This window comes from Equus asinus, chromosome 13, assembly GCF_041296235.1.
Source record: "Equus asinus isolate D_3611 breed Donkey chromosome 13, EquAss-T2T_v2, whole genome shotgun sequence".
NCBI classification, from domain to species: Eukaryota; Metazoa; Chordata; class Mammalia; order Perissodactyla; family Equidae; genus Equus; species Equus asinus.
Window position 1 is genome coordinate 54,042,551 of NC_091802.1, and position 27,298 is coordinate 54,069,848.

The 27,298-nt window shown below is 57.7% G+C and overlaps 1 protein-coding gene across 3 annotated transcripts in view; it reads right to left on the reverse strand.

The window, feature by feature from the left end:
• The window catches only part of SDK2 (sidekick cell adhesion molecule 2), a 277,315-nt gene that overhangs the window by 8,731 nt on the left and 241,286 nt on the right, over positions 1-27,298 (reverse strand). For all 3 annotated transcript variants that reach the window (XM_070483542.1, XM_070483541.1, XM_070483543.1), the window contains 8 exons: positions 22,973-23,159; positions 20,413-20,550; positions 17,806-17,967; positions 14,658-14,783; positions 10,311-10,475; positions 8,541-8,681; positions 8,133-8,271; positions 5,558-5,684 (listed from right to left, as the gene is read on the reverse strand). In XM_070483542.1, coding sequence (XP_070339643.1) covers positions 5,558-5,684; positions 8,133-8,271; positions 8,541-8,681; positions 10,311-10,475; positions 14,658-14,783; positions 17,806-17,967; positions 20,413-20,550; positions 22,973-23,159 — 1,185 coding nt within the window. The remainder of the gene's footprint in view (positions 1-5,557; positions 5,685-8,132; positions 8,272-8,540; positions 8,682-10,310; positions 10,476-14,657; positions 14,784-17,805; positions 17,968-20,412; positions 20,551-22,972; positions 23,160-27,298) is intronic.

Here is a 27,298-nt window from a genome sequence, read left to right on the forward strand (position 1 = left end):
CAGGCGGCAGCAGACGCAGCCCTCAAAGCCGGCTGGACCTTGATTTGAATCCTTGCTGCCTGCAGTTCTGAGCTCTGTGACCAAGGCCTGCTGTTTGACTTCTCTGAACCTCAGTTTCCCCAGCTGTTAAATGGGGGTCCTCCCACGTGCATGGTGGGACCGTTAGATGTTAACTGAGAATGTGTAAAGCGCAGAACTTGCCACATAGCACGTGCCCAAGGTGAAGCTTCGCCTCCCCTCCCTGGGCTCTCTCTGCCCTGCCTGCAGCATCTCTCTAGCTGGGCACAAGCTTGGGCCTCCCCGGCCTGTGTGGGTCAGGGTAAGGAGAAGCAGGAGATGGATGTCGCTGAATCTATTAGATGCCTGGCCTAACCTGAGGACAAGAGGCAAACCCTGAAACAAGATCGGAGACACTCAGCAGAGGGAGGGCGCTGACAGGCCACCCCCACCACTCAGCTGAATGCAAACCCGCACTACTCGCTTCCATGCTCACACTTCCAGGCCCAGCCACCTCCTCCAGGCAGCCCTCAGTGAGCCTCTGGGAGGATGTGACCTTCCTTGGGACTCCTCACAGTGCTCGATCTGTCCTCACTCTCCTCCTGAAGTTACTTACAGTGCTACCATAATATTTTAATAAGAAATGAAAACGTGATTATTTGTGCACATGTGGTCTTCCCCCATAGATCATAACACACCATAATGGAACATTCATGAGAGCCGGGCCTGCTCACCACTGCAGTCGCCATATGTGAACAGTGCCTGTACTGTTCAGGGGGCGCAGAAGGAAAGGTTGTTGAATCAATGCGACAAGGAAGGAATGAATGGGCTCCATGGATGGCAAAACCAGAGCTCACCCCTCCCAGATGCCACAAAGGGCCCGACCTGTGTGTGGTGGCCAGCTGGTGTGTAGGGGGCCCAGAGGTGGGGCCTGGGCTCATTGTGGGGGCTCCTGGACACTCCCTTCTCCTTGTCTTTACCTGAAAACAGCTATAACGTCACCGGGCCTCCCAGGGGCCTCTGAGGACTCAGTGGTGCTGTTCTGGAACAATCCTTAGAGTCATTCCTGGCTCCTGGTAAGGGCTCCACGGATGTTCACTGTTATGACTGGGTGCTCAATAAATCTTATATGGACTCTCATTTGTCCTCTGTATTTTCTTACTTTTTCACGTACGCTTAATTCCGTTCTAATGAGCTAAGAGGGGCTGCCCAGGATGCCACAAAGAACTGAATATTGATTCGAAGAGGCCTGCCATTGGCTTGGAATTTCTCCGTTGAGATTTTCCTGAGTGATAACTGCGTGATTTTTCTACCAAACTTGGGTTCTCACTTTGAAATGAAGTTAGAAGGCAGGCCTGCTTTGTTTTCAGAAGTTCCGTCCAACAAGCCACGGGCTCTTTAAACCTCAGCCTCTGTGTGTCCCCCTGTCAGGGACTCCCTTCTCCATTACCCCTCCAGGCACAGCCCCCACCCCCACCCTTGTGCCCCCTGGGGAGAGCCAGCTCACCCCCTACCACCTCTAGCCTTTACCCACAGCGCCCGTCATGGCCTTTCTCAGATCGTGTCACGTGTGTTTGTTTACGAGTAACGTGGACTTTTTGTTTATTACCATAACAAGGAGAAACAGCTGGGCAGATTTCTGCCAATTTGGGGGAGTGAGTTTTGGGTGGTCTGACTTAGGATATAAACCAGGCAGCATATGCAAAATTCACTCTCAGAGGACCTGGGGGGAGGGGCACTTCAAAAAGACAGGCGGTCATTCTCCAGAGCAGCTGAAACTGAGGGACCGGCCTGCATGGCTGCTGACCCTTAGGGATATGCCTTTCTAGACACTAACAGGGACAGGAGGACCGACAGTGGCCTCCACCATAAACCCCAAATTGAAAGTCACAGTGGTGAAGGCCCTACACTCCAGACACTGATGCATGGTCGAGCGGCTGAGTGGTAACAGGATTTACTTATTTATGCTTGGAACAAGAGGAAGGCCAGCAGCTCTGTCTCCAAGTCTGTCCCCTCCAGCCCACGGGGAGCTCCCGGGAGGCAGGGCCATATCTCCATCACCTCTATGTCCTCAGAGTACAGGCTCAAGAAATGAGCCCTGAGGAGTCTGAACCTGCCCCCTGCCCCACCCGCCGGGGCTGCCCTCACCACCCTGACATCCAGGCCTCCTGAGCTGTTAAGGCTCAAACTCCAACTTGACCCCAGAGGCACAGAGGAGAGGCCTCTGGCAGAAGCAGGGTCCTGCCATCCCCTTGCTGAACCAGGTATAACCCCGTATTTGCAGAATCACGGAGCAGTCTGCTGGGGTCTTCTTGGGGACACTTAGGGGCTCTGGGTGGTGGCTCCTGCCAACAGGTAATGGAAGCAATCTTACATTTTAACAATGAAACGTTTAACAATGGCCCAGCTTATCAGCACCCCGGGACTGTGGGGACAAGGGTGGCTGACAGCTGAATGCTCTCAAGGTCTTCCCTGGCTCTTTCATGGCTGAAGACGCCAACGCTCCAGCAAATCCTCCTGAATCCACGACTAGCTGCAGTGGCCTCACAGCCCACGGCCTGGTTTTCGAGAACAATTCCAGAGTGAACATGTGACCTGATTGCCTTTCCCAGGCTCCCGTGATGACTCCATCTCCCTAACGTCTTCCTTGTCACAGCCCTTTGGAAGGACGGGACTTCTTTCTGCGTGGTGTGGGTGAGGGCTGTGAAGGACACCCCATCCCAGAGACAGTAGGGGTGGAGCTGGCACTCAAGCCTGGGGCCGTGCACCAGCCACGACACTGCTGCTGCTTTCACGGGAGCGTCTGCCCTCAGAGCAGCCCTCTGGCGGGGCTGCACGGTCACCCCAGTGGTCCACTGCCCAACGCTGCTGAGCATCTCTCGGCAACAACTGTTGTGTCTGTAGCACTTTCCTCTGAGCGTCTGTCTTTATCCTCTGAAGATGGTTAGAGTTGTTTTTTTTTTGAGAAAATCCACAGTTACTTGTTCTCAAGAGTGTTTCATCAGCTGGTTCTGAAGGCCTTTCCAGAAAGGTCTGCCATGAGGGCAACATCACCAGCAACAGGACAGGGGTAGGACCGAGGGGCTGAGCAGGGCTCTGCCATCAGAAGGCTTGTGTATGGGGTGTGGCTCCACAGCTTGGAAGCCTGGATTCTGGGTTTGCACTTTCTGGCTGTTGGACCTGAGCCAACTTGCTTAAGCCTCAGTATCCCCATCTGTACAAAACAGATGACACTCATGCCTGCCTCGGAGGGTCACTGTGATGCTCCAAGGTGGTGAGGCATGGGGGATGCTGAGCACAGCCCCCGGGGGTGTGGCTGCTGTCATCCATGTTACTTTGAAGGGCCACATGTCTTTGAATGTGTGAGTTCTGATGTTGGTCAAAAGGAGTGACTTTATAACCATGAATCTTTGTTTCTCTATCCTGCTGACCATCCTTGGTCTTGAGTCTGCTCAGCTTGACTTGGTTCCCCAGTGACCCTACATGCCTTCCATATATATGTACAGAGGGATTGTGTGCCAGGCGCCATGCAGGATGCTGGGATGCAACAGTGATCAGAACTGTCACAAGTGCCTGCCTCCGTGGGACTCAGCTTTCAGAGTAAATAACCCAAGTCAACCCATCCCGGCCCCAAAGCAAACCCTGAACCAGCCAAACTCTATAGCTGAGCTCCAGGCCTGGGCTGCAGTCCACTGCCCCCAGAACCGAGCGTGGGCATTCTGCTGTGACAAGTGACTTCTGGAACCGGGAAGCCTCCTCTCTCTGGAGTATCTGCTCCTGGGGTGACTGACTCCAGGTTGCTATGGAAACAGTGTTCAAGTGATGGGCTTGTTTTGAACAAATGAGACCAACGGCTAAGCGGAGGATTCCGGGCACTCCATCTGCCCCAGTCTCAGGATGGGGAGTCTTCTCCCAGCAACTTCTTCAAGGCTGGGGTCCTGGCGTGGCCTCGGAGACCAGCTCTGTGTCCTGTGTGAGGGTACTCCAGATTCACACGGGGATGGCCACCAAAAGCTCCGGAGATGCTGGGCAATAGCTTCTGCGCTCTGAGGGCGTACTCCCTGGATGGTCGGTGCCCAGCCAGTGAGGGCGGATCAGTAATGCCCTCTGCACAAGGTCAAGGGAGGCTGACCAGAGGAACGCAGGGAGTCCCTTCCGCTGGCTGCCACCTTTGCTCTCCGAAGACGGAAGTATGGCTTAACGAGCCCTTTGTTCCAGCCCCATGGGCAGAGGGAGTCCCATCATCTTTACAAGTTTTACCTCAAATGCCTAAACTCTAACTGCTCATCACCATCTTTGGGGAGAAGGAAAGAAAAACCATGCTTCAGGGAAGCATGGCCTTGTAAGTCCCCAGTATGTATGTGGCTGCAAAGAGTTAAATACAACAAGATGCCATAACCTGAATCATGTGCGTCCCTGTGTAAGCCAGGCTAAGTTGGGGTCTCTGTCTCTGCCAGCTCTGTGCTGGGGTGTTAGCTCCAGCCTTCTCGGCTCTGCCAAGCCCATCAGTAACCCTGGAGCCGAACAAAACAGCAGCGGGCGAGAGGCCCTCATCCACGGGGCCCGCAACCAGAGCCCAGCGTGCTGGCGCCTCCTACTCGGCTGACAGCCCTGCTCCCTGCTGGTGCCTCCTACTCCTCGTCCTCTCCCAGAACTGGGCAGAAAGGTCCAGGGTGTGGGACACGTGGCCTTTTGTGGCGCCTTCCCTGGCAGCCACCGGGCTTGGCCAAGGCTGAGAGGCTGGGGGGAGGCTGCAAGATCACCTCGGTGGAACGCACTCAGCCCCTCTCCCCATAGCCTGGGATGGAGTGTCCACGTGGCCCACCTGATGGCAGCCTCTCTACAGCCCTGCAGCTCCCAGAGGCACCGTCCCCTTCTTTACGTGAGAACCAACATCTATTGAAGGGGTGCTGTGTGCCAGGCCCTGTGCTAAACTTCTCTGTGCCTGACCTCCCCAGTGCCCCACGAGAGAGCCTATCATTGTCCCTGCCTGTTCTACAGATGGGGAAACTGAGGCTCAAAGAGGTTATCTCCCACACCCAGGATGCCCCGGCCCATAGACTGCAGAGCCATAATTCAGATCAGGTCCAAACCTCCAAAGCTTAACACCTCCACGGTCTACACTGCTTCCCATCCTCGGGGCTCCGGGGCACCTGGCCCTCTGTTTCTGGAGCTCATTCTGACCCTGACTAGCTAAGCTTAGCAGTCCTTGGGGCTCTGGCAGAGCAGGGCTGCTGTGCCCCCCTCCCTCTCCTGGCCGTCACTCTCCTTTGCAGGCCATAGTTACTGAGCGATTGAGCACGAGGGGCGACTCCTGCAAGTCCAGAGGACCAGGCTCTTGGGGGATCTTATGTGATCAAGGTTCTGGGGACCCCATGACCCCTGGGTGCAAACCCTGAGCAGAGCTGGGGAGGTGGCAGCTGGCCCGTGTATGATTTCTGGACAGTTTCCTGGGGTCCCGTGGTCTCTACGGTCCCATAAAGGAAAGGAGGGAAGGAAGCCCATGTGATGGGGGCTGCTCCACTCCCCTCTCCAGGGCACCCGGCCCTCCTGCCCTCACCTGAGAGTCGGAGATTTCGGAGGGCTTCTCCGTCAGGCTGCTGCTCTCTGCTGGGATGAGGTCGTTGTACTTGGTGACGTCCTCGTCGGAGTAGTGGAGGCTGCCCGGGCTAGGCCGAGGAGGAGACCTGGAGAGAGTGGGGTGAGGCTGAGAGACGGCCTCCCTCAGAGCGGCCTCCCCTGGCCGGAGAGACGCCCGCGAGGCCTGGAGGGGGACAGGCTCTCAGACTCTCCATCCTACGTTCCTCCTTCCCGCGTCTGTTCTCCACAGGCCCAGGCCTTGGGCTGGAGGCCCCGCCTGGGGGTGGGGAAGGCTCAGGGTGCCAAAGGTGCCAAACCAACCTCCTGAGCAGCTCCAGGGAAACTGGGGGGGGGGGAGGTGCAGCACTTCGCTTCTCCCCTTGTGGCTCCACGACCTCAGGGGTTGGGATTACTCGGCAGTGAAGCAGTTCTGAGCCCCACTGAGACCTCCTGAATCAGCATCTCATGGGAGGCTGGACACCTGCCCTGGAGACGAACTCGAAACTCACAAAGTGAGCTTTACAGAATTAACACGAAGCTTGGGGAGAAAAAGGAGGACCACCGCCTCCCTCCCTCGCGCCCTGCTCGAGACCAGAAATGTTTCCGCGGGCTAAGTCACACCCTACCTTTACCGACTCAGCCCTGGGGAAAGCTGTGCACTGGCGAGTGAGAGCCTGGCTCTGAGTCATCAGAACACACGCCCAGGACGGCGCCTCGGGCCCTCTGCCTGCCGTGGTGCCTACAGACTGGCGGCTGGGCAGACTCCGGGGGAGCTGGGCAGGTGGCTGGGGGCCTGCACGGCTCTGCCCTGTTTGTATCTCCTCACAACAGGGTGTGAGGGGGGCACTGTCAACGTCCTGAAGCCCTGAGACCTGCCCTGCCTGCCCCAGGAAGCGTTTCTGGAACTGGGGCTCTGGACCCCAGCTGTCCCGTGCAGGGGCCGGCAGTGGTTTGCTGCAGAGATGCTGCTCTGAGAACAATCCCGGGGCCTGGGAAGATGTCACAAGACCCCCCCTCCCGCCTCCAGCCTCTTGTCCTATATCTGCACTGATTTTATTCCCATCAACAGAGCCACATCTTTAAACTACTTGAAAATAAAACAATAACAGTAGTAGCAGCAGCCTCACATAGACGAGATAGGCAAATATACGACACCAAGAGGAGGGCGAAAACGGGGAGCCAGGCTAAAGCTGTCTTGGGGACATGCAGGGAGAGGGGGAGGCTGACGGTGTCGCCGTGGCTGGGTCACCCAGAGCCTGGGGCAGGTTTGGCGTCAAACAGATTTCTGTGTATACACAGCAGTGTAGAGGACACACAGGGCCGCGGTGTGTGTACACTGTGGGCGTGAGAGGCAGACGAGGCCAGGCTGTGGGTGAAACGCCCCCTTGTCCCATGTGGCAGGGCCCTGGAGCCAGCCTGGCGAGGCTGTGGTGGCCATGCTGGGCCGGCCATGGCGGCCTCAAATGGCTCTTTCTTTGGAAAGCTGGCTTTGGCGGGAGATGAGAGCTCGGCCTCCCGGCCTGTGCCCCCTCCCTCTGTCCTCCTGATGAACACACACAGCACCACTTCCCTCCAGGACCAGACAGAGAGAAGCTTTGTGAGCTGCGCCTGGGAGAGGCCAACCCCCTACGGGCACCTCCGATGAGGTGGGAATGTTAAAAGGGCTGAGGCCGGAGAACGTGCTCCCGGGCCACAGCCCCCAGTGTCTCTCGAACTCCCGGGAGCATAAAACTGCCAAGTCACATCAGGTGAAGGTCAGGTGGGCCCCAGCAGCTGCCCCTGCCCTTGGAAGTGGGCAGCCGGGCTGGCCACAGGGAGTGGGGCTAGGAAGGGTCTGGGGTTGGAGAGAAGTAAGGAGAAAGTAGGAGCTGGGAGCACAGCCGGCCTGGACCTTTCTTGGTTGGCTGCTCTCAGATGCTGTCCTTTGGGGACAATGCTGAGAGGGCTGACTCGGGGGTGGGGAGACGGGCAGGAGAAAATTGTTCTGCAGCTACAACAGGTGTGAGTAAGGACCTGGGGAGAGGGTGCCTACACTCGGAGGGCCCTTTCTTTCCAGAACTGTGAGGAGGGAAGGGAGGGCATAAGCAATAATCGGGGGGAGGGGGGGAACTCCCAGCGCCTCTCACTCGCGTGTGTCTGCCCAGCCTGTCTTCACTGGGCCCACCTCCCCTTTGGGCAAGTGACAATCACAGCATCAGGCTGTTACCAGGAGCAGCGGGCTCCAAACAGCAGTAGGTTGGTTTGCAAAATTGTGCAAGTTATTGGCAATCTGGTGCCATTGACAGAAACCCTTTGTACCCACTTCCTTGTGACTTTCTCCCTAGCGGGCCCGCCGCCCAGGCTGCAGCCTCCAGCCCCTGGTCGTGCGTCCTGGGCTCTGCCGTGGCTGCCTGTGGACCAACCCCAGGCCCTGAGCTCGAACGCTGTTTCCAGGACAGGGTGAGGCCAAAGGGGGCACTTCCTGCTCTGCTGCCCTCCCAAGAGTTCTCCACACCCCGGGCACTGCTGGCCCCCAAACCTCCATCTGCTGGTCCCCCACGCAGAGAGCTCCTTACCTGGTGTACAGGCCGTTCTTTCGGCAGAAGGAGTTCTTGACGGAGAGCCGCCGGTTGTTGAGTTCCAGGGCAGGAAAGCTGCTTTCATCCAAGCTCATCATCTCCCCGTGGCCCAGGGCACCCGACTTGGCACTGCTCCCTGGGGGGGATTGACACCCAGTCACTCACCCCATCCCGTCGGCCCAGGCGGCCTCCCCTCCCCCACCTGGCTGGGCTGCCCCCTCTTTCTTTTGTTAGAGTTGAAACCGAAATAGGAGATGGAGATGGTGTGTAGGAACCCTAGGCTGCCCCACCTACCAGACCAGGTGCATTTCCAGGAAAGAGAGACTCCCCCACTCCACCCTCACCAAAAGGGAGGCAGACCCAGGAAAGTCCCGTCCAGCCAGCAGGGCTTTGGTGCCAGCTCACCCGAGTCTGTCTTCTTGGCATACTTCTTGCTCTGGCCTCGAATGATGAGCACAAACACCAGAAGCAGGATGAAGATGAGGCCGACGAGGGCAATGACCACCAAGAACCACCACTCCTCGTAGAATGGGTTGGTTTTCTGGGCTGGAACATGAACAGGGGTGTCAGGTCCACAGTGCTCAGTCCCATCCTGCCTCCCCACCTCCTGCTCCTGCTGGGACCCCACCACCTGCTGTCACAGTTTATGGGTAGGCGAGGCTGTGCCCTCTGAATGAGGTAGCACCTAAGACCAGGTTGGTAGGAACAGTTTCATCTCAAGTGCTAGCTCTGATCAACAGGTAAAGGGCTGCCTGGAGGGCTGTTTTGAGAAGAGTTCTGAGGTTGCCTCCGAACTCAATAGGAAAGAGTGCTGGGATCGATTGGTGATGTCTGCTGAAGACACAGGAGGGAGGAGTGGCGGTATGCTTGCTATTTTCCCTTGCTGCCCATGGCCTAGGGGCTACCTCTATAGGCGGATCCAGATTTATGTTGGAAAGGTGCTTCTCTGGCCTGTAGTAGGCCTGGGAGACTTTCTCCCCAGGTTCAGTTGGGACCAATCTTTTTCTGGTAGCAGAAAGTGGGGGGAGTTGGGTGGGTGGACATGAGCGGGTCTTTAAAATGCCTCCTCCAGGTAGGGCTCCCCTTCTTTCAGAGACCCCCTGTACTGTGCTTTCTGCACCCAGCTGTACCAATCCATGCTGCCACCCGACCAGGGGCTGGCCCTCCTCTTTCAGTCTTTTTTCTTTTTTTTAAAGATTGGCACCTGAGCTAACAACTGTTGCCAATCTTCTTTTTTTTTTTTCTGCTTTTTCTCCCCAGATCCCCTCAGTACATAGTTGTGTGTCTTAGTTGTGGTCCTTCTAGTGGTGGCATGTGGGATGCCACCTCAACATGGCCTAATGAGCAGTGCCATGTCCACGCCCAGGATCCGAACCAGCGAAACCCTGGGCCGCCGAAGCAGAGTGCGTGAACTTAACCACTCAGTCACGGGGCCGGCCCCACCTCTTTGAGTCTTGAAGTGTTTATTTCCCACGATTCGGTGCTATCAATCTGGGCAAGGGTGAAAGCGTGTGGGAGGAGGGAGGCGGCTGGGTTTCTGAAACTCACCCAGCGAGCAGAAATTCTGAGTTATATTTCTGCCCTGACGGAAGAGAGCTTAGTATGAAAAGTGGTTTGCGATTAGATTTGGGGTCATGGGTTTCGATATGTTTGTCCTGTATGAGCCCTGAGACATGCTGGGTGGGAGGATGAGGAGAGAAGATAGGGAAGGATGGCCATCCTACCCGTCTGCCCCCCGGCCTGGGGTGCTGCTCAGTCAGGTCCAGGAAGCCTGCTCCACAGGCTGCTGACCCTGTCTGTTTTGGGGGGCGGTTTCTATGGAAACGTGCAGTTTATGGCCTGGCGCCCTGGAATCTCCTGGGTGATGAGCTCACGGAGGCTCTTGTCTTGGGCCCACTGATTGGTCCATGAGCCCACTGGGCCCCCTGCCCAGGGCTTCTGGAGACCTTGAAAAGGAACCCAAAAGACCCATGGCCCCCAGCTTCTTCCGGAGTTGAAAGCTGACTCAGCCCCTGGGCTGGGGCTCACAGCGGCGGAGAACTGAGAGCACATTGCGTTTTGGTCCCCACCCAGTGATTCTGCTGTCTGCTGCCTCGCCCCGCTCCCCACCGCCCAACCTCTGCCACAGGCTCTTCCTGAGGGCCCCCTCTCATCCCTCACCCCCCAGGCCAGTACCTGGCACAGACTGGGAGGGGCCGCTGGGGGTGCCAAAGCCGTAGTCATTGACGGCGATGACCCGGAAGTCATAGCTCACGCCTGGCTTCAGGATGTCCATGCTGAACGTGTACGAGGTCACCTCCTTGGGGATGTCTTTGATGAGGATGTCCCATAGCCCCTCGTCTGCAGGAGCACAGACAAGGAGACACCCGTGAGGGGGACCCCCCACCCCGTCCTAAATGCTGCTCCCCAAAGCAGGGCTGTCTAGTGTCCCGTCAACACCTACTCTCCAGGGCTGGGCACCCAGTAGGTCCTCAGGAGATATTTTTTTGAAAGATGTCTTTTTGGAGTATTTGACGCCCTTTTTATACTTTTTATTAAAACACCTGTAAAATGTTAAAAAATGTATAATATGCAGAAAATACTGTAATGATCAACCCGATACCACCACCTGGAGAAAGACACTGCCCATTTTTGCTCTGGCATAGATGGACTCTGCAAATCGGTTTCCGTGGCATTAGAAAGTGCTGGTCGGCACGATTTTAAGCGGCTGCTAAGATTTTAACATATCCCAGACTTATCCAGGCCCCCATTTTCCCGATCTCCGTTCCTATTCTAAACGTCTACAGCAGTGGCTCCAGACGAAAGGAAGAGGGCTTTTTAATAGCTGCTGCAGGAGGGACGGGGGCCACCTGAGAAGGTGTGGCTAAGTTGCGTGGATTTGAGGGGGCCCCTCCTCAGCTCCCTCCATGCTCAGGAGCAGAGACCTGAGGAGAGAGAGGGCCCAGAGAGGCTAGGAGGGGTCCCTGTCTGTCCTCCACCCATGCTGTTCCAGCCACCCCTGTCCTTTGAGCTCCTGACTTTCCTTTCCGGCCTGCCCGCTTTGTCTGTGGTCCTCTGGCTCTTGCCCACCCTGGGACATAGTTCCCTCTCACTTGATTCAGAAGAAATGGTGAGCGTGCTGTCTATGCAAGAGAACAGGCAGGTGCCTGCCAGGGCCCAGTGGCGTCCACAATGTTGATGGGGAGGCTGGGAGGTTGGGAAGGGACCCTGGCCGGATGCTCTGTGTAGGGCCAATGGGGCTGGCTCAGCCCTCGGAAAGAGGGTGAGTCTTCCTGCTTCTGCCAGTGCAGGGGCTGATCTGGCAACCGGAGCATCAAGCCACCCTGGGCCCTGGTCAGGTCCCATTTTCACGTAGGCCAGGGGTCCAGAAGTCTTAGAAGGACCTCAGTTGGCTGAGCTCCCAGGTCTTCCATTCCAGCGAGGTCACAGCCCGTGGGTCCTCCAGACTGTTGCTGCCATGGACAAATTCCCACCAGCGCACCCCTGCCATTCCTCCTGCCTCCCCCTCACCACCACATCGTTCTTGGTCTGTTTCTGAACTCCTTCCACTAAGTGCTGCTTTCGGCCCACAGGCTGCTCCCAGGCTCCAGCATGGCCCTTCCCTGGGGCTGGTGGATTTTGCTTGTTTTCCATACCACTTATGGTTTTTTTGGTATGCTTTTTTTGGTGAGGAAGATTGGCCCTGAGCTAACATCTGTTGCCAATCTCCCTCTTTTTTTTTTCTCCCCAAAGCCCCAGTACATACTTGCATATCCTAGCTGTAAGTCATTCTAGTTCTTCTGTGTGGGATGCTGCCACAGCATGGCTTGATGAGCGGTGTATACATCTGCACCCAGGACCTGAACTCGCAAACCCCAGGGTGCTGAAGTGGCGTACACGACCTTAACCATTATGCCACCTGGCCGGCCCCCTATATATTTTTTTTAGAGATCCACCCAGGTCACGAACTCTAGTGGAGGCGCCACAACCCCAGCATCATTTCTGACTTTTGGACCGAGAGTGAGGTGGGACCTGCTGAAGCCGCCTCCCATCCTTCCTGTCTAGATCCCTCCAATGCGAAGGCGGCCATGGGGGCCCCGTCTGCTTTCTGCTGTCCTCACAGAAGGCTTGGGGGTCCTGAGTCCTGGCCTCATCTTCTGTCTGATTTACCTGGTTTGGGTGCCTGCCTCACACCCCTTGCACCTTTTTGTCTCACGTCTCTCTCTTGCTGGGTTAACTCGTTTGCAGCCCAGCACCCGGCCAGGCGTCCTCTGGTGCCGTTGAACACATGCATGCAAGCCTCTCTTCCCTGGCCTTTTCACAGCGTGTCGTGCCCCATTTCAGTGCTGCAGGCCTCGAAATCTAAGTATTGGGGCGCAAATCCAGTTTCTTCCCGTGACTTTGGATGCTCTCCTTTGCCTTCAATGACAGTCACAGCGATGATGATGATGATGAGACAACGGCACCACTCATTCCTCGTCAACCATCGTGGTTCCAAGGGCTTTACTTTTCACACCCATAGCAACGGCGAGAGGGAGGAACCATTGCGCCCATGTTACAGACGAGGAAACCAAGGCCCGAGATTGCTGAACCCTCTTCCAAGGCCGCACCCCCCTACGGGGCAGAGCTGGCGTCTCAGCCCTGAGCTGTCTGTCTCCTCCCAGCACTGACCTCCCCGCAGGTGCTCAGGATGGTGCCGTGCGCCATCAGCAGCTGATTCAGTGCCGGCTGGATGGGCTCAGCTGGGACCCTGCTGTCTCCCAGAAGCTGGGGCCTCCTGGCTGCTGTCTGACCCGCCTCGTTCCACCCCACGCAGAAACAAAGGGTGAGGCCAGGGTGACAGGACCAGGCCAGAAGCTGCTGGAATGTCACACTGTGGCTCTGGCCTCCAGCCCGGGGAGTTGACGTGTGGGGCAGGTTCCATGGGCGGTAACCTTGAGTAAATCCCTTGCTGGTCTGCAGTGCCTGGCTGCTCTCAGTTCATTGAAGTGGGTGTGTTTAGTTAATTCTGCGTGGCATGAAGCATAAGCAATGCAGGGGAGCCAACAGGAGCAATCTCATCCTGAAGATGGGAGGATGTCCAGGCAGGGGCACGGAGGCGGGGAGATGCCCACCCTGACGGTGGGCTGCTCTCACACAGCCCTGGGAGGCCGGACAGCCCCCTCGCCCTCGGCCCCCTCCTCACTGCCTTCTGTCCATCGCCAGCCCTCAGGCACTGCTCTGTGTCCCGTCCTCCAGGGGGTCCTGGCTTGGTCCTTCCCCTTACTCTCAGTCCTTGACTCCACCTCAGTGGACCAAGTCACGGCCCCTAAACCCAGAACACCAGGTCCCATGCTGGGCCTCCCAGGGAACTGATGGAAAATCAACAGTGCTGGACTCCGGAGCCAACATTCCACAGCCTGGCACCCCGGTCGGCCAACTTGGGTGGAAAAAACAGGCACAGCCCTGGTTGGGAGAAGCCCGCGGTGGTCCATCTCCTGGCCAACTCAGCAGCCGGCCCGGGAGGGCTGGGGAAGGACCATCTGGAGCAGGGAGAGAGCCAAGCTTGTGTACACCTTCTGGCTACACATTGGATCTGAGCTGCTAGATGTATTAGCTATTTGTGACTGCAATGATTAGCCTGCAATCCAGGCAGTGATGGAGTGGTAGCAGCTTTCTGGAATCACTGGAATTAACTATTTGCAACTGAGATGATCAGCGCTCAGCTACCCGGGGTATTAACAGTCTGTCACTGGCATGTTTCAATGCTCCCCATTAGAATTATTAGCTACTGGGATGCCTGGTACTGCCCACTATGATTATGATTTGCTGTCCGTGCTGGAGCAACAAAGTCCTTCTTTTTCTTTCTCAACGTCAATCACCTAATCACGGATCCCTGGAATACCAAGAACAAGCCTCAGCCCTCGCCGACTCTGGCACCTCTGATTAACTTGGGAACCTAGCAATGGAGGGAGCTGGTGGTGGCCAAGGCTCCTGGGGGTAAGGGGAGCTGGAGGAGCAGGTGTCGCAGTGACTGTGAAACCGGAGCACGGAGAGCAGCCCCCTGGAGTGACTTATCAGCCGCTCATCTCTTGATGGCTTTGGAAGTTCCTGTGATTCGATTTCAGGCTTGACAGGAGAGGTGGTACAGTTATAGGAAATGCCAAGACAGTCACGATGGCAGAGACAGGGCTTAAGGTGGCAGCTAGAGTCTCCAGGGGACAGCTGGCCTCCTTACAGGCATTGGTCAGAGGGGTTGCGAGGAGGCCGCGGGTGATTAACCAATGGGAGCCCAACTCTTGTCTCCTCTGGCTTCTTCAATTATCTTCAACTCGAGTTGGTCCCCACCTGGTGCTAAGTGCCATTCTCGGGGGCCTCTTGGATGTTCCTTAACTAAGGGTGCAACTCCCCATTTCCCACTCACCCTGGGGTCACCGCTAGCTTCACCTGGAGGAGCACAGTGCCTCCATATGGTGACATAAGCGCCCCCATCCACTTGGGAAGGAGGGAGATGTGGACTGTCCCTCCAGAGGGAGAGACGGCTCAGTGGGGGGCAGGGGGTACCTGAAGGCCTGGCCTCTATGACGTAGCGGGTGATGGGCCCTCTGCCGGGGTCCCCGCTGGACCAGTGGACGGCGATGGCGGAGCTGTACCGCACGATGATGGGCACTCCAGGCGGTCCCGGGGCACCTGCGAACAGCACACAGTGGGCAGGGCACCCACAGAAGCTGGAATGGACCCCCGGCCTGTTTCCCTGTGCTGAGGAGGAAGGACTACGTGACAAAACCAGCCCCAGAAACCTTGCACGTGCCGAGGCCTGAGGAATGAGTCTCAGGTTGGGACTGCCAGACCCATGGCATTCTATTCTGGGTCCCCCCACATTCCAAGTTCCAGAGCAGGAGGAGAGGTACATGATGCCAGAAAGATCCCTGGAGCAGAGTCAGGAGACCTGGGTTTCTGGTTCCAGCCCAGAACATGTTAGATGGATGACTTTGATCAATTCACATAGCCCTCTGGTGCCTCAGTTTCCCCAACTGTAAGGGCCTTTTGAAATGTAAGGCTTGAAGGGCTGCATCATAGGGAGCAGTAGAGGTGTGATGATGGCAGAGAGGGCCCATAACAAGAGAGGGGTTGGTTTTTAGGGGCTGAAGGGCCCCCCAACATCTCCTCTCCTGGCCTGTGATGGCTCTGTCCCCCTACCTCCTGCCTGAAGTCCCCGCAGCCCAGCTGCATTGGCCAGAAGGCTAGGCCGGAGAGGAGGCTGGGACTGCAGAAGGCCCTGGGGCCTTCACTGCTAAAGGAGGGAGGATGGACTGGGCCCAGCCGCAGGCTTTCCTGACACGGCAAGTGCATCGGGGCATGGGCCTGTTAGCCCGGGGCAGGAGAGAGGGGTTTACTTCTGTAGGAAGAAGAGTGACCCAGTCCTGCCTACAATGGTCCTGAGACCCTTCTCACTGAGGGTGCCCTGCAGCGCAGGCCAGTGCCTGTCCTCAGGGCTCCCACTGTCCCCAGGGCCCCAACCCCATATGCTGTCACCCACACGCCTGTTCCCCAGTATACATGGAACCCTGCATCCCCAGAGCCCGGTACACAGTACGTGCTTCTTATGTGCTTATAGGATGAGGGAACAAGCCAGTGAGTGAGTTGGATGAGTGACTGCTGGCCAAGTGAGCGTGGGGTGGCCCTGTGGAGGCATACTGGGAAAGAAGCCGGGAGTCCAGCATCAGACTGAAGATCCTCAGGGCCCAGGAGGGCTGGCAGGCTGGACAAGAGGCCATAGACTCATTGTCAGAGCTTGGCAGCCCAGTGCCCGGCCCACGTCCAGTCCCAAGCTGTGGGCTCGGAGGGCCTGGTTTCCTTCCTTCCTCTCTCCCTCCTTCCCTAAGGAGCATCCTGCCTACAGCATAGGGCAGGGGTGGCTGAGGGATCGGGGGTGCGGGACACAGCCTGAGGAAGGTGTGAGGGATGGGGTGGGGCTCTCAGGACCCTGTGTTCTCCTTCTGCACAGGACAGCACTCAAGGCTGAGAGAAAGAACTGTCATCTCCTTGACCAGAAGCTTCCAGCACGTCCAGCTGTTGCCTGGCCTGGAGGGAAAAGGCCGCCTGGCGCAAGTCCTCCCCTGCAGAGCCCTCCACACCCGCTCCTGCTGGCTGCAGCTCGGTTCTCTCTCAGGGGCCTTCCACCTCCTCTGCCCTTCCTGCCACCCCCTCTCCCACCCCCGGCCTGGGACACTTCAAGCCTCAGGTTAGAACAGCCTGTCCTCCAGATGGCCCTCTCCTGTCCCCAGGCCGCTGCTCAGCCCTTCGTGTCCCTGCCAGCTCTCTTCCTGCTTTTGTTTCCCCAGGAAGCCGGCTCAGGTGAGAGGCGGCGCTGGGAGGGGCTGGGGACAGGTGCAGGGCAGAGCGGCCGCTCCCGGGCAAGCCTCCTCCTGCAGCCTGTTCCATGGGAGCCCAGGAGCCAGACAGCTCCACACAGAGCAAGAGGCAGGGAGGAGAAAGTGCTCAGAGAGAGAAAGTGAAGAGCGGCTGGCCGGAACCAGCAGGGAGGGAGAACCGGCTGGACAGGGGAGGGCAGGGAGAGGCAGGCCCCCAGGCCAGGCTCACCTCCCTCCTGGTGAGAGCAGGCCTTGTCCACGCCTGGCTGATGGGGTGGGGAGGAGGGGGAGGAGTGGGAGGAGGAGGGGAGGAGGGGAGGAATTTCAAGGCAAGTTTGGGATGGGTTGTGTCGTTTCTCTGGGAGCGAGGGAGCCGAGTGGCCTGGGAGGTGGCTCTTGTGTTCACGAGGGGACATCCTGCATTGGTGACAGGGTCTTTGGAGCACTAAACCTCAACCACTGCAGGCACCCTGAAAAAGTCCCCCAGCCCAAGGACAACCTCAAGAGATGTCACAAAACCCAAATGGAGCCACTCTTTCCTCCCTGGAGGGGTGCGCAGTGCTCCCCTCCCCTCCGCTTCCCTGCCCCTCCTTCTGGCTGTTATACTTTGGTCCAGGGCATCAGTGCTCCTCAGGTTTCGTCCCTCCTCCCTCAGGCCCAGTGCACATGGCCTGGCCTGTAACTGCCTTGCTCCTTTCTCCTCCTGCCCCCTAACCATGCTGGCCTCGGTCACCTCTGCCCAGGAAGGATGCAGCCTGGCAGGTACCCCTGCCTCTGGCCTGGCCAGAGTCATCTTCCCATGCCTCAATGCCCTTCTTTCCCCCAGAGCAGTGGTTCTCACAGCGGGTACCAAAGAGCCACCCGCAGCTCTTGATCAAATGCACATTCCCAGGCAGATGCTCAGCAATTCTGATTTCCTGGGGCCCAAGAATCTGCACTTATCACAAGAATCCCAGGGGTTCTGACAGCAGCACCTTGAGAAACACTCTGCTGGTACGGGCGACTGTCTGTAGCCCCACCCGGCCTTCCCTCATACCTGGACACCCCCCCACTTTAGAATACTCCAGAATGCCCCACCCCAGGAAGCCTTCCTGAATCACCTCCTTTAAATGCCCCCCCTTTATCTCCCCCACTTCCTGCCCCCAGCTCCCCCCGCACCCCCTCGCCCTGTGGCTGTACAGTCCCCACCAGCCCACGAGCTCCACCAGAGGCCCCGTCTTGCTCATCTCTGCATCTCCAGGATCCTGCCTGGCTCTGGACACCCTCTTCCCGCTCGGGGGGCTGAACGCTGTGTGGGGAGAGCAGCAGCTGCCGCGTCCGCCCCATCGCCTCCCTACCTTCTCCTGGGCCCGTGGTGACGTTGGCTTCGATCTCGGGCCCGTAGGTGAAGGTCTTGGCTCTGATGCGGAACCTGTAGGTCATGCCCTCCGCCAGGTCCTTCACCTTCAGCCAGAGAGGGCTGTTCCCCTTCACGTCCACTGTCACAATCTTACTGACTCCTGGGGAGAAAGCACGGCATGTGGGGACTGCGGGGCAGGCGGGCATGGGAGGGGAGCGCAGACACTGGCTGGGCTGCACCCCCTTGAAATCAGGCTGGGACCCTCTGCCACCCAGCAGTGTTCCCCAGACCGTTTCTCTGCACACAGCCCTGCAGCGGTACTCAGGGAAAAGGGCTCCTTGGTTAAACAAGTTTGAGAAAAGCTGCATCCTGTCTGTCTGTCTATCGAATAACCACGGGATCCTTTAGCATCTGGAAGGAAACAACTCACTATCCTGTTTAACTTGACCAGTGTACCCCAAATACACCCCTGTTTTTGCTCCCCCACGTCACATCTCACAGAACTTGAAATCTAAGGATCGTCTTTCAGGAAGCGCTTCTGTAAAGACAGCGCAGTCCAGAGTCGGGGGGACGCGCTTGCAGGCAGCCCCTACAGCCGAGCACAACCTCAGCTCGGGGGGCTTCCCTCCTTCCTCCAGTGCCAGGGAGAGCCGGGGCCTCCCAACGCCCCTCCATCACCTGCACCCCAAATCATGAAAGCTAGAGGGAGGCTGGGATGGTCTCCAGGAGGTGGGTTTGCCCTGTGTGTTTCACAAGTCAAAGTCCTCCGGCCCGCCAGCCTCCCCGAGGGCCGGGACTGGGTTTCAGCTCCATGTCCACCGAGCATGCTGGTCACCACTGGGAGACGGCGTTGCAGCCCCTGGGCTGGGCTCAGACCCCAGCCCTGGCCCGGGGGTCTTTGGGCGTGTCCCCTGTCCTGGATTCAGTTGGTTCTCCTGCTGCATGAGGGTATCAACAGCATCTCAGACAGGACGTTATGAGGTTAAATAAAATAGCAGCGCCCCCGGCGCATGGTAGGTGCCGATCTATCTATTGAATGAATGAAGTCCTGAACAAGAGAACAACGGGTGCTCACGAGGCACCGCCTGAAGGAACGAAGTGACTGTGGGGTGATGTGGGGATAAGCCCAGGACCTGGAACAGCTGCTCTGGGGCACCTGCTTCTCGACATTTCTGAGCAAACCCCTCATCGCCTGCGCCGTGGTTTTCCTACAGGAAAGGGGAGTTGCTTTGCTGCTGACCTGAACCCAGGCCTGAGGCACGAAGCGGGGGGCGCAGACGCTGTGCTGGCCAGGCTGGGCGCCGTCTAGCCGCACCCAGAGTTGATGGTGCTGTATCGGGTACCACAGGGTGGACAGGAATACATAAGGGCATGGAGTCTGCCCTGTGGTCCAGACCCTGCTGGACTCAGGAACCAGAAGGCAGAGAGCCCTCAGTTCTCCAGGCATGGGAGCTCACTGGCAGGCCAGGCGGAGGCCACTTTGATGAGTGCCTGTGCCCTCCCCCTGCGTTTCATCCCTGTAACCTTTGTCCTTTCCTTCCTGTCCTCAGGGGAGATGGCCCTTTCCTGGGCCCTGTACCTGACTAGCTTTCCTCTTGGGGCCCGGCCGCCCTCGGTGCTCTAGCACACAGGGCTGCTTTGCAGAATGAGCGAGCTGCTGGCACGCAGGTGGTGGCGGGGAAGACTGAGGGCCGTTGTTCCCTCAGCTGACCCAGAACTGCTGGCCACCGTGGCGTTCCCAGGGCTCCGCCCCTTGTTCTGGCCAGGCTCCCTTGTGGGGCGGGAAGGGGTGTGACCCTGGAGGCGGTGACCTCTTGCCACCAGGGCACCACCTACTAGGTCAGCCACTGCCCCAAGGCCTTGCTGGGCTCTAGGACTGGACCCAGGCAACCAGGAGCCTGGTCTCCTTCCTGTCTCTCTAAGTAACAGCAATTTCTGGGCTCACCCCCCATCAGCCATGGGGATATGGGCAGCCCCCTGGGGGAGCCCGGAAGTGGGGCAGGGTCCCAGCCAGGGGTGGAGTGGGGCTGCTGGGAGGGCTCGGGGTGAGAGGGAGACCTCGCAGAGCAGGTTCTTGATCTGAGGCTCACAGAGGGCAACTGGGGTGCAGGGACCCCCTGGACTTGTGCATCTTTCTGGGGAGAGGCTCCAAGGCTTTTGTCTGATTCTCAAAGGAGTTTCTGATCCCACAAAAGGCAAAGAAGGCTGATCCCAGAGGAAGGCTGAGACCCTAAGGTTGGGGGGCTCACCTAGGAGGGGACCATCAGAGGCCCCCCGTCTTCATGGGCTCAGCAGAGACCCGTCCACCTTGGGGCGCTATAACTTGCTCAGGTTTCCCTTCTGCTCCTCTCCACCTCCACTGACGGACGGGGAAGAATAAATTCAGCAATTCTCTCCTGGGAGTTAGGAGACCTAGGTTGCTGTTTCTGCTTTGACCCCAACCTGCCATTGTTCCACCTTGGAAAAGTCCCTTCCCCTGTCCGGGCCTCAGTTTCCCCGTCTATATGCTGGGGAGATGCTCACTGCCTCGCCTCTGAGTAGCGATGGTGGAGGGGAGCCTGGATGAGCAAAAGCCCTTGCAGCCATGCCGGGAGGGTCCACTCACCGTCTACTGGGGTGCACGGCTCGTACACCAGCCGGTAGCCCTCCAGGACGCCGTTGGGGAACCGTGGGGCCTCCCAGGACACGTTCACTGAGGTTGTGGTCAGCTCGCTGAACTTGACCGAGCTGGGGGCGCTGGGGGCTGTGGGGAGACAATACAGGGTTGTCGTTTCTCCTTCTGGAGTCGTTCAAAACCCCGGGTTCGGCTCCAAGGAACCAGCAGGGGTGTTCGGGTCTGGGCCTGGGAAGAACAGGAGAGCAGGACCCTGTGCAAGAGACAGCAGGAGCGGTCACTGGAGGCCACTGGACCCCCCAGCCCCCACTGATGTGAGCACTCACTTTCCAATATCAGAGTCCAAGAATTGGGCGGAAAGGGGACTTTCTTTTCCCTAAAGTTGGAGAACACAGGCTTCTTCCTGCTAGGTGGCTCTGAGCCCTGGCTAAGAGTGCGGGACATGCTGTGTTGCATCCCTGGGGTCACTGCGGGGCCAGGCGAGGTCCTGGCTTTGTGGGGCTTGTCTTTCGGCTCCCCTGGTGGAGGAGGCGGGGGTGTCTGCACCTCAGAACATCAGGTGGCCGCTGAACAAGCAGATGCCAGAACGGCAGTGGACGTGGCCTTTCTCTCGTCCCCGAGGCCCCAGGGCTTGCTGCAGAGGAACCAGGCTGTCAGGAGCAGCCAGGGCCAAGGACAGTCAAACCCTCCGGAAAAGATGCTTTCTTGGCCTGAGAACCCTGGAGCGACCCCGCAAACACGGGGGCGGGCGAGGGGGTTTGAGGGGGAGGACAGAGAGGAAGGGAAGGAAGCATCAACTTGGCAGCATCCCGACTGGCTCCGGGCAGGATGACCAGGCTATTATTGTCCGGTGCCGCCCCCCACGGAGCCACAGCTAATCTGGACCCTGTTTCCGCTCCAGCTCCAGGAGGCAGAGTCAGGGAGCCGTCTTTGAAGGAGGGAGGCGAGCTTCGGGGGCCTTTCCTGCCTCCCCTCAGTTAGAGGGACGTGGGACAGAACACTTTGTCCTGCTGACGGAAGCTTGCAGGCTCCCAGGGGCTCACATTTGGCCGATGACATTGATAGAGAGTGGCTGGGATAGGCAGACAGACAGACCAGACCCTTGGGAGCCAGTGGGAGGAAAGGGTTTCCCTGGAGCCAGAGCTTGTCCCCAAAGAGGATGACACTTAGGAACTGACTGCACGGGTCTTGCTCTCCCCTTAAAAGAAAAGGTAATTGACAGAATGGGAAGCAGCGGGTTGGAAAAGATGCTCAGGGGAGGCCAGGACCGAAGGCTGTATTCAAGTCCACCAGGAGAGAACTTGATGGCAGCAAAGGAGGGGACTGGTGCAGCGATGACAGCCCAGGACGAGCTCAGATATCCTGGGCTCCAGCCTCTGCTCCTCCACTGACCAGCTGCGGGACCCTGGGCAAGAAGCCTCGGTTCCCAGGCCACTCTTGCTCATCACAAAGTGGGAGTAAGGCCTCCCCTGCTCATCCCCAGGGCTTCCAGAAGGATTAAGTGTAATACTGCCTGAGAAGCGGCTTTGGGCATTATCGAGCAGGCTGACTCTGCACAAGTGGGCAGCAGAATTCTTACCATCACCCTCTCCTCTGCCCTGCCCTGCCATCCAGCCTCCTAACTGGTTTCCCTGCCTCCATCCTCTCCCCTCCACCAGTCCGTCTTCCGTATAGTAGCCAGAGGAATCTTTCCAAGATAAACCAGATCCTGCTGTCCAACTGCTCTGCTTAAACCCACCAGTGGCTTCCCATCGCACGCAGAATCAACCCAAAAGTTCCTTCCAAGGCCCCCAGACTCCCTCGGACCTCTCACCCATCTTCTTGTGAGCCACCTGGCTTCCGTTCTGTTCCTCTAATCCCCTCCAGCCTCCAGGCCTTTGCACCTGCTGTTCCCTCCGCCCGGAACACCCCTCCTTCAGCCCCTCCCACCACTGGCCTCTTCTTCTCACTCAGATCTCAGCTCAGATGTCAGCTCCTCAGGCAGACCTAGCCCCTGCCTCCGTCCTTAGATCGTTCCCCCCTCACGGCCATCTGAGAGTCATTCATCTAGATACTGGTTTACGGTCTGTCTCCCTCCCTGGGGTGGGGGCCTTGTCAGTCTCCCTCCCTGCTGTGTTCCCAGCAGCCAGCGCAGCATGGGCCCATAGGAGAGGCTCCATAAACACTTGTGGAATGAACAAAGTCAGGGAGACATAAGAAAGTCAGGTGGGAGCAAGGCAGGGAGCAGAAGTGGGCTGGCAGGGGGTGGACTGGCCATCGGCAAGGTGGGCTGCCAGGGGCAAGATGGGGGGAGGATGGGCGAGAGCTGGGGGCTCTCTCCAAGGCTTTATGCGGACAGCTGCTCTCTTCTGAGCACTCACATGCAGGCCCCTTTGTGGGCTGTGCTCTCCCACTCTGGAGGGCACCTCCTGGGGCCTGGGTACCCAGCCCCAATCTCTCCGCACTGGGATAAGGCAGCTGCTTCCACTGCCCGAGGAGCAGAGCCCCGGCAGGACCTCCTCCACTCGCCCCCTGCCCACCTGCCCCCCACCCCTCCAGCCGCTCCCCCCACCTGCTTGTTGGGTCTGGGCCCGGGTGGGGGCGCTCCGGGGCCCGTCCCCTGCCGCATTGAAGGCTGCCACGCTGACCATGTAGGCTGTGTAGCCGGTCAGGTTCTTGAGTTTCACCCCGCTTTCGGCCAGGAACAGCGTCTTCACCCGCTCGGTGACGTTCTGCCGCTGGGCTTCCCAGAAGTAAATCTGTGGACACAGGCGATCATGGGAGTGAGGGGGACAGCCAGCCGGCTCCCCTCCAGCCCTGCACACCCCAGGCTCTCAGAGACACCTTCATTCACACCATCCACACGCCCGGATGGGAGGCCTGAGCTGCCCGGGATAGAGTATAGAAGTGGCTAAGAGCTGTTTTAGAAACCCTTCCGGAACCTTCCTTTTCATAGCTAATACTCCAGTCTCTGCTGGACCGTAAAACCTCACAAGGGCACTAACACCATGCACCTGCAGCGCCAGCAGGATTAGGCATATCACTTAATTCTTAATTCGGAGGCCCGTCAGCCTCAGAATATAGTTACCGGAGGCATAAACTAATCCTGTTCTGTAGGAGCCTGAGATTCGGAGATGAACGCAATGTAGAGTCCACCTTGGCTAAGAGCAGGTGCAGGGCCCAGGCCATCAGCGTCGCCTGGGAGCCGGTTAGGGGTGCAGGGTGTCAGGCCCAGCCCGGACCCGCTGCATCAGCAGTGAAGGTCGACAAGGCTCCCGGTGGGTTGCCGCACACGACAGTTTGGGAAGCCCGTGGTGGAGGAGACCGGGGCTATGACAGCAGGCCGGCCTGGGCTGAACCCCAGGGCCATTTACTAGCCGTGTTACTTGGCCGGTGGCTTCCCTGAGCCACAGTTTTGTTGTCCATACGGTGGGGTTAAGGACACCGGCTTCCCAGGACCCAGGAGAGGAGGGGAGGTCGCGAGGAGTGGGGAACCGAGACCCCGGGTGGCAGCAGCAGGTTTGAGTCCGGGAGCACGCGGGGACTCCCCAGTGCTTCCAGCGACTTCACTGGGGTTCAGCAAGGGTTCACGCTGGGAGTCAGGGAAGCCGGAGTCTCCACTGGTGTTGGAAATCTCCCGACACTAAGCTCCAGACACCGAGCTCGTGGAAGCAGCAAGCCCGCGCCTCGCGGACGATTAGAGAGCATCTGGCACCCCCTGCTGGCCGTGGAGGCTCCCGCACGCTCTTGACGTCGCCTTTCTCAGTCGGCCTGGAGGAAGCTCATAAAAGCCCAGAAGAGCTAATAAAAGTGTCCTCGCCCGGTGTGCATGACCGGCGGTCAGGAGCCCTCGTTACCAGGAAATCCTTGCTGTTCTCCACCCTGCCCCCGCCCCTTTGTTACAGAGTCTTCAGGTATGGGTAGATGAGCGAGTGTTGAAGCAGTCACTCATCAAGTCCTTCACTCCCTCACTCCTTCGCCCACTCACGGCCACGGGGATATAACAGCGGACAAAGTTCCTGCTGAACTTGGGGTGCAGGGGAACGGTCAAGGCGAACGCTAAACTCTGGTTGTTATCAGCACATAGATGGTGCTTGGGGAGTGCGCCCAAAGAGAACTAATGAGCTAAAGAAGAGCCCCACGGAGTGAGTCCTGGGGCTCCGGTGGTCAGGGGTTGGGGAGAGGAGCTGGAACAGCAGGGAGAGAGGAGGAACAGCCAGTGGGGCAAGCCAAGAGAAGAAGGCACTCCTCAAACGAGGGAGAGATCTGCCCGTCCACACCGGTGCTAAGCCAGGAGGCTGACGCCCTCTGAACAACATGGGAATTATATGGCCTGGACCGGAGGAGCTTTGGTGGGGGTGGGGAGACTGGGACCTATTTGGAGTGGGTCCCAGAGAGACTGGGAAGAGGGGGCGGCTACAGAAGATTCTTTGGAGGATTTCTGCTGTAAAGGGACCCACCAGAGAAACGGCTGACCGCTGGGAGGAAACGTGAGGTCAGGAAAAGCATTCAGAAGATGAAACGTATTTCAGGATGCTTTATGCCCTGCCCGGGGAGAGAGAAGAGCAATGATGAAGGAGAGATGGGCAATGGCTGGATCCTGTTCTTGGGCGGGGGGTTCAGGACCCAGGGCCCACTATATGTACATAGACGGGGCCCCCTCAGCAGGTGGGTCTCACGCGTGTGCACCGAATTCCGCAGGCCTTTGATAGATGATGGTGAACTGACATTTGTGCAAATGGCACAAGGGGCCGAACCCTGACCTGGCCCCCAAGGGGCACACGGCCGAGCTGCAGTCAGGCCGATTGGGATCCGGTGTCTGCTGGAGCACACGCCCCACAGGGGCCCACATCGTGGTGGGTTTGGCTCCCTGTGTCTCATGCACTGGAGCCAGGCCTGGCACATCACTGGTGCTCAATAAGCATTTGCTGATGAACAAATGCCTTACACAGAGTAGGCGTAGGAGTGAATCATCATGTCGCCACCTTCCATCTACCAATTCCCTGCTCTTTCTGGCTTTGTCGTACACAACAAACTGAACTTCAGCCGCAGTTAAATTACGTCCACAAGCCACACAGCTGACTGTTGCTGGAGGAAAGCCACACTTCCAGTTCATGAGCACAGCCTTGAGTGGGCCAGCCCCCGCGCTGCCCTGCCCTGGTCCAGGCACTGTGTGGTTTCATCCATTCCTCCCCCGTCTCCCCTCCCTCCCCATCCTCACTCCAGCCCAGGACCCTTCATTGGGAAACAAGCAATCAGATGTCCACCACCTCCCTTTGCCCTCTGCACTGCCCCCTGCCCCTCCCTCCTGCCACCATGACGGAGCTGCCGGCTCCCTTTGAGGTGACTCCATATTCGTGCACTAAATCCTGGCCCCTCTCACCTCCCCCAGGACATCACCCCAGCACAGCTTCCTCTATTCCCTGAATCACCAAATGTTTCCTCCTTCCAGGATCATTTCTGTCGGCACACCCACGAGATGTTATTTCTCCCGTCTGGACACCCCCTCTGTTGACTGTCTTTTTCTAGCTTCTATCCCATTTTGCTACTTCCCTTTAAAGTAAAACTCCTCAAAAGGGATGTCAGTACTTGCTGGCTCCCCTCATTCTCTCTTGAACCCACCACAAGCAGGCATCTCCTGCCCCCAACTCTTGTCAGAGTCACTGGTGAACTCAACCTGGTTAATGCAATAATCTGGGGCTCGGCAAACTCTTTCTGAAAGGACCAGGTAATACATATTTCAGGCTTTGCAGAGCTCACCATCCCTGCTGCAACTATTCCGCTCTGCCACTGTAACTCGAAAGTAGCCACAGGCAAGTCGTAAACAAATGAGTGTGGCTGTGTTCCAATAAAACTTTATTCACAAAAACAAGTGGAGGGCCAGATTTGGCCCATGGGCTGCAGTCTGCCAAGCCCCTGAATAATCGCTTCCTAGGTTTCATTTTGTTTGAGTTCTCAGTAATAGTTGGCACATGTGATTCTCCCTCCTTCTGGAAGCACATTCTTCATGTGGGGTCTGAGACTTCACTCACTTTTTTTGGTTCCAGGGCTCAGTTTTCAGACTTCTTCTGTTCTCTGTCTACACACGTCCAATCTCCCGGTTTTCAGTGCCATCTACACGCTGAGGACTCCACAGTTCACATCACCAGCTTAGACCCTCTCTCTTGAGCTCCGCACATGGATGTCCAGCGCCGTTCGGTGTCTCCCCTTGGACATCCAGCAGAAGCCTTGAACTGACTCCAGCTCTCCCCACAAGCCTGCTCGGTCCACCATCTCTTGCCTTTTCCTGTTCTTAACTGGAAGCTCCATCATCCAATTGTTCAGAAATCCTTGTCACTTCTCCTTCTGTCACACCCCACATTTAACTCATTAGCAAATTCTCCCAGCTCTACCATTCAAATGGAACCAAGAGAGCAAAGGCTTCTCGCCACTGCTGCCCCTGGTCCAGGCCACCACCGTGTCTCACCTGGATTACTCAGTCTCCTTTTTGTGGTTTTGTGCTTTCCCCCTTTCAGATTACTCTCAGCACAGCATTCAGCACAACTCTCCCAAAACTCAAGTCACCCTTATCCCTCCTCTGCCCCAACCCTCCATGGCTGCCATCTCATTCAGATTGACAGCCAAGCCCTTGAGGGTTCTAGGTGATGTGGGCCCAGTTGCTGCTTCGACCCATCTCCCATCTTCCTGCCCCCACCCACTCTGGGACACACGGAGCTGTTTGCTGGTCTCCGTACATGCCAAGCACCCACCAACCCCAGGACCTTTGCCCCTCTTTCCCCTCTTTCTAGAACATTCTTCTCCCTGATCCATGTGATTCACATCCTGTTCTCTTTCACTTTTGCTCACGCGTCACCTTCTCATCAAGTCCTTTCCTAATGACCCTATTAAAGTTTCAAAC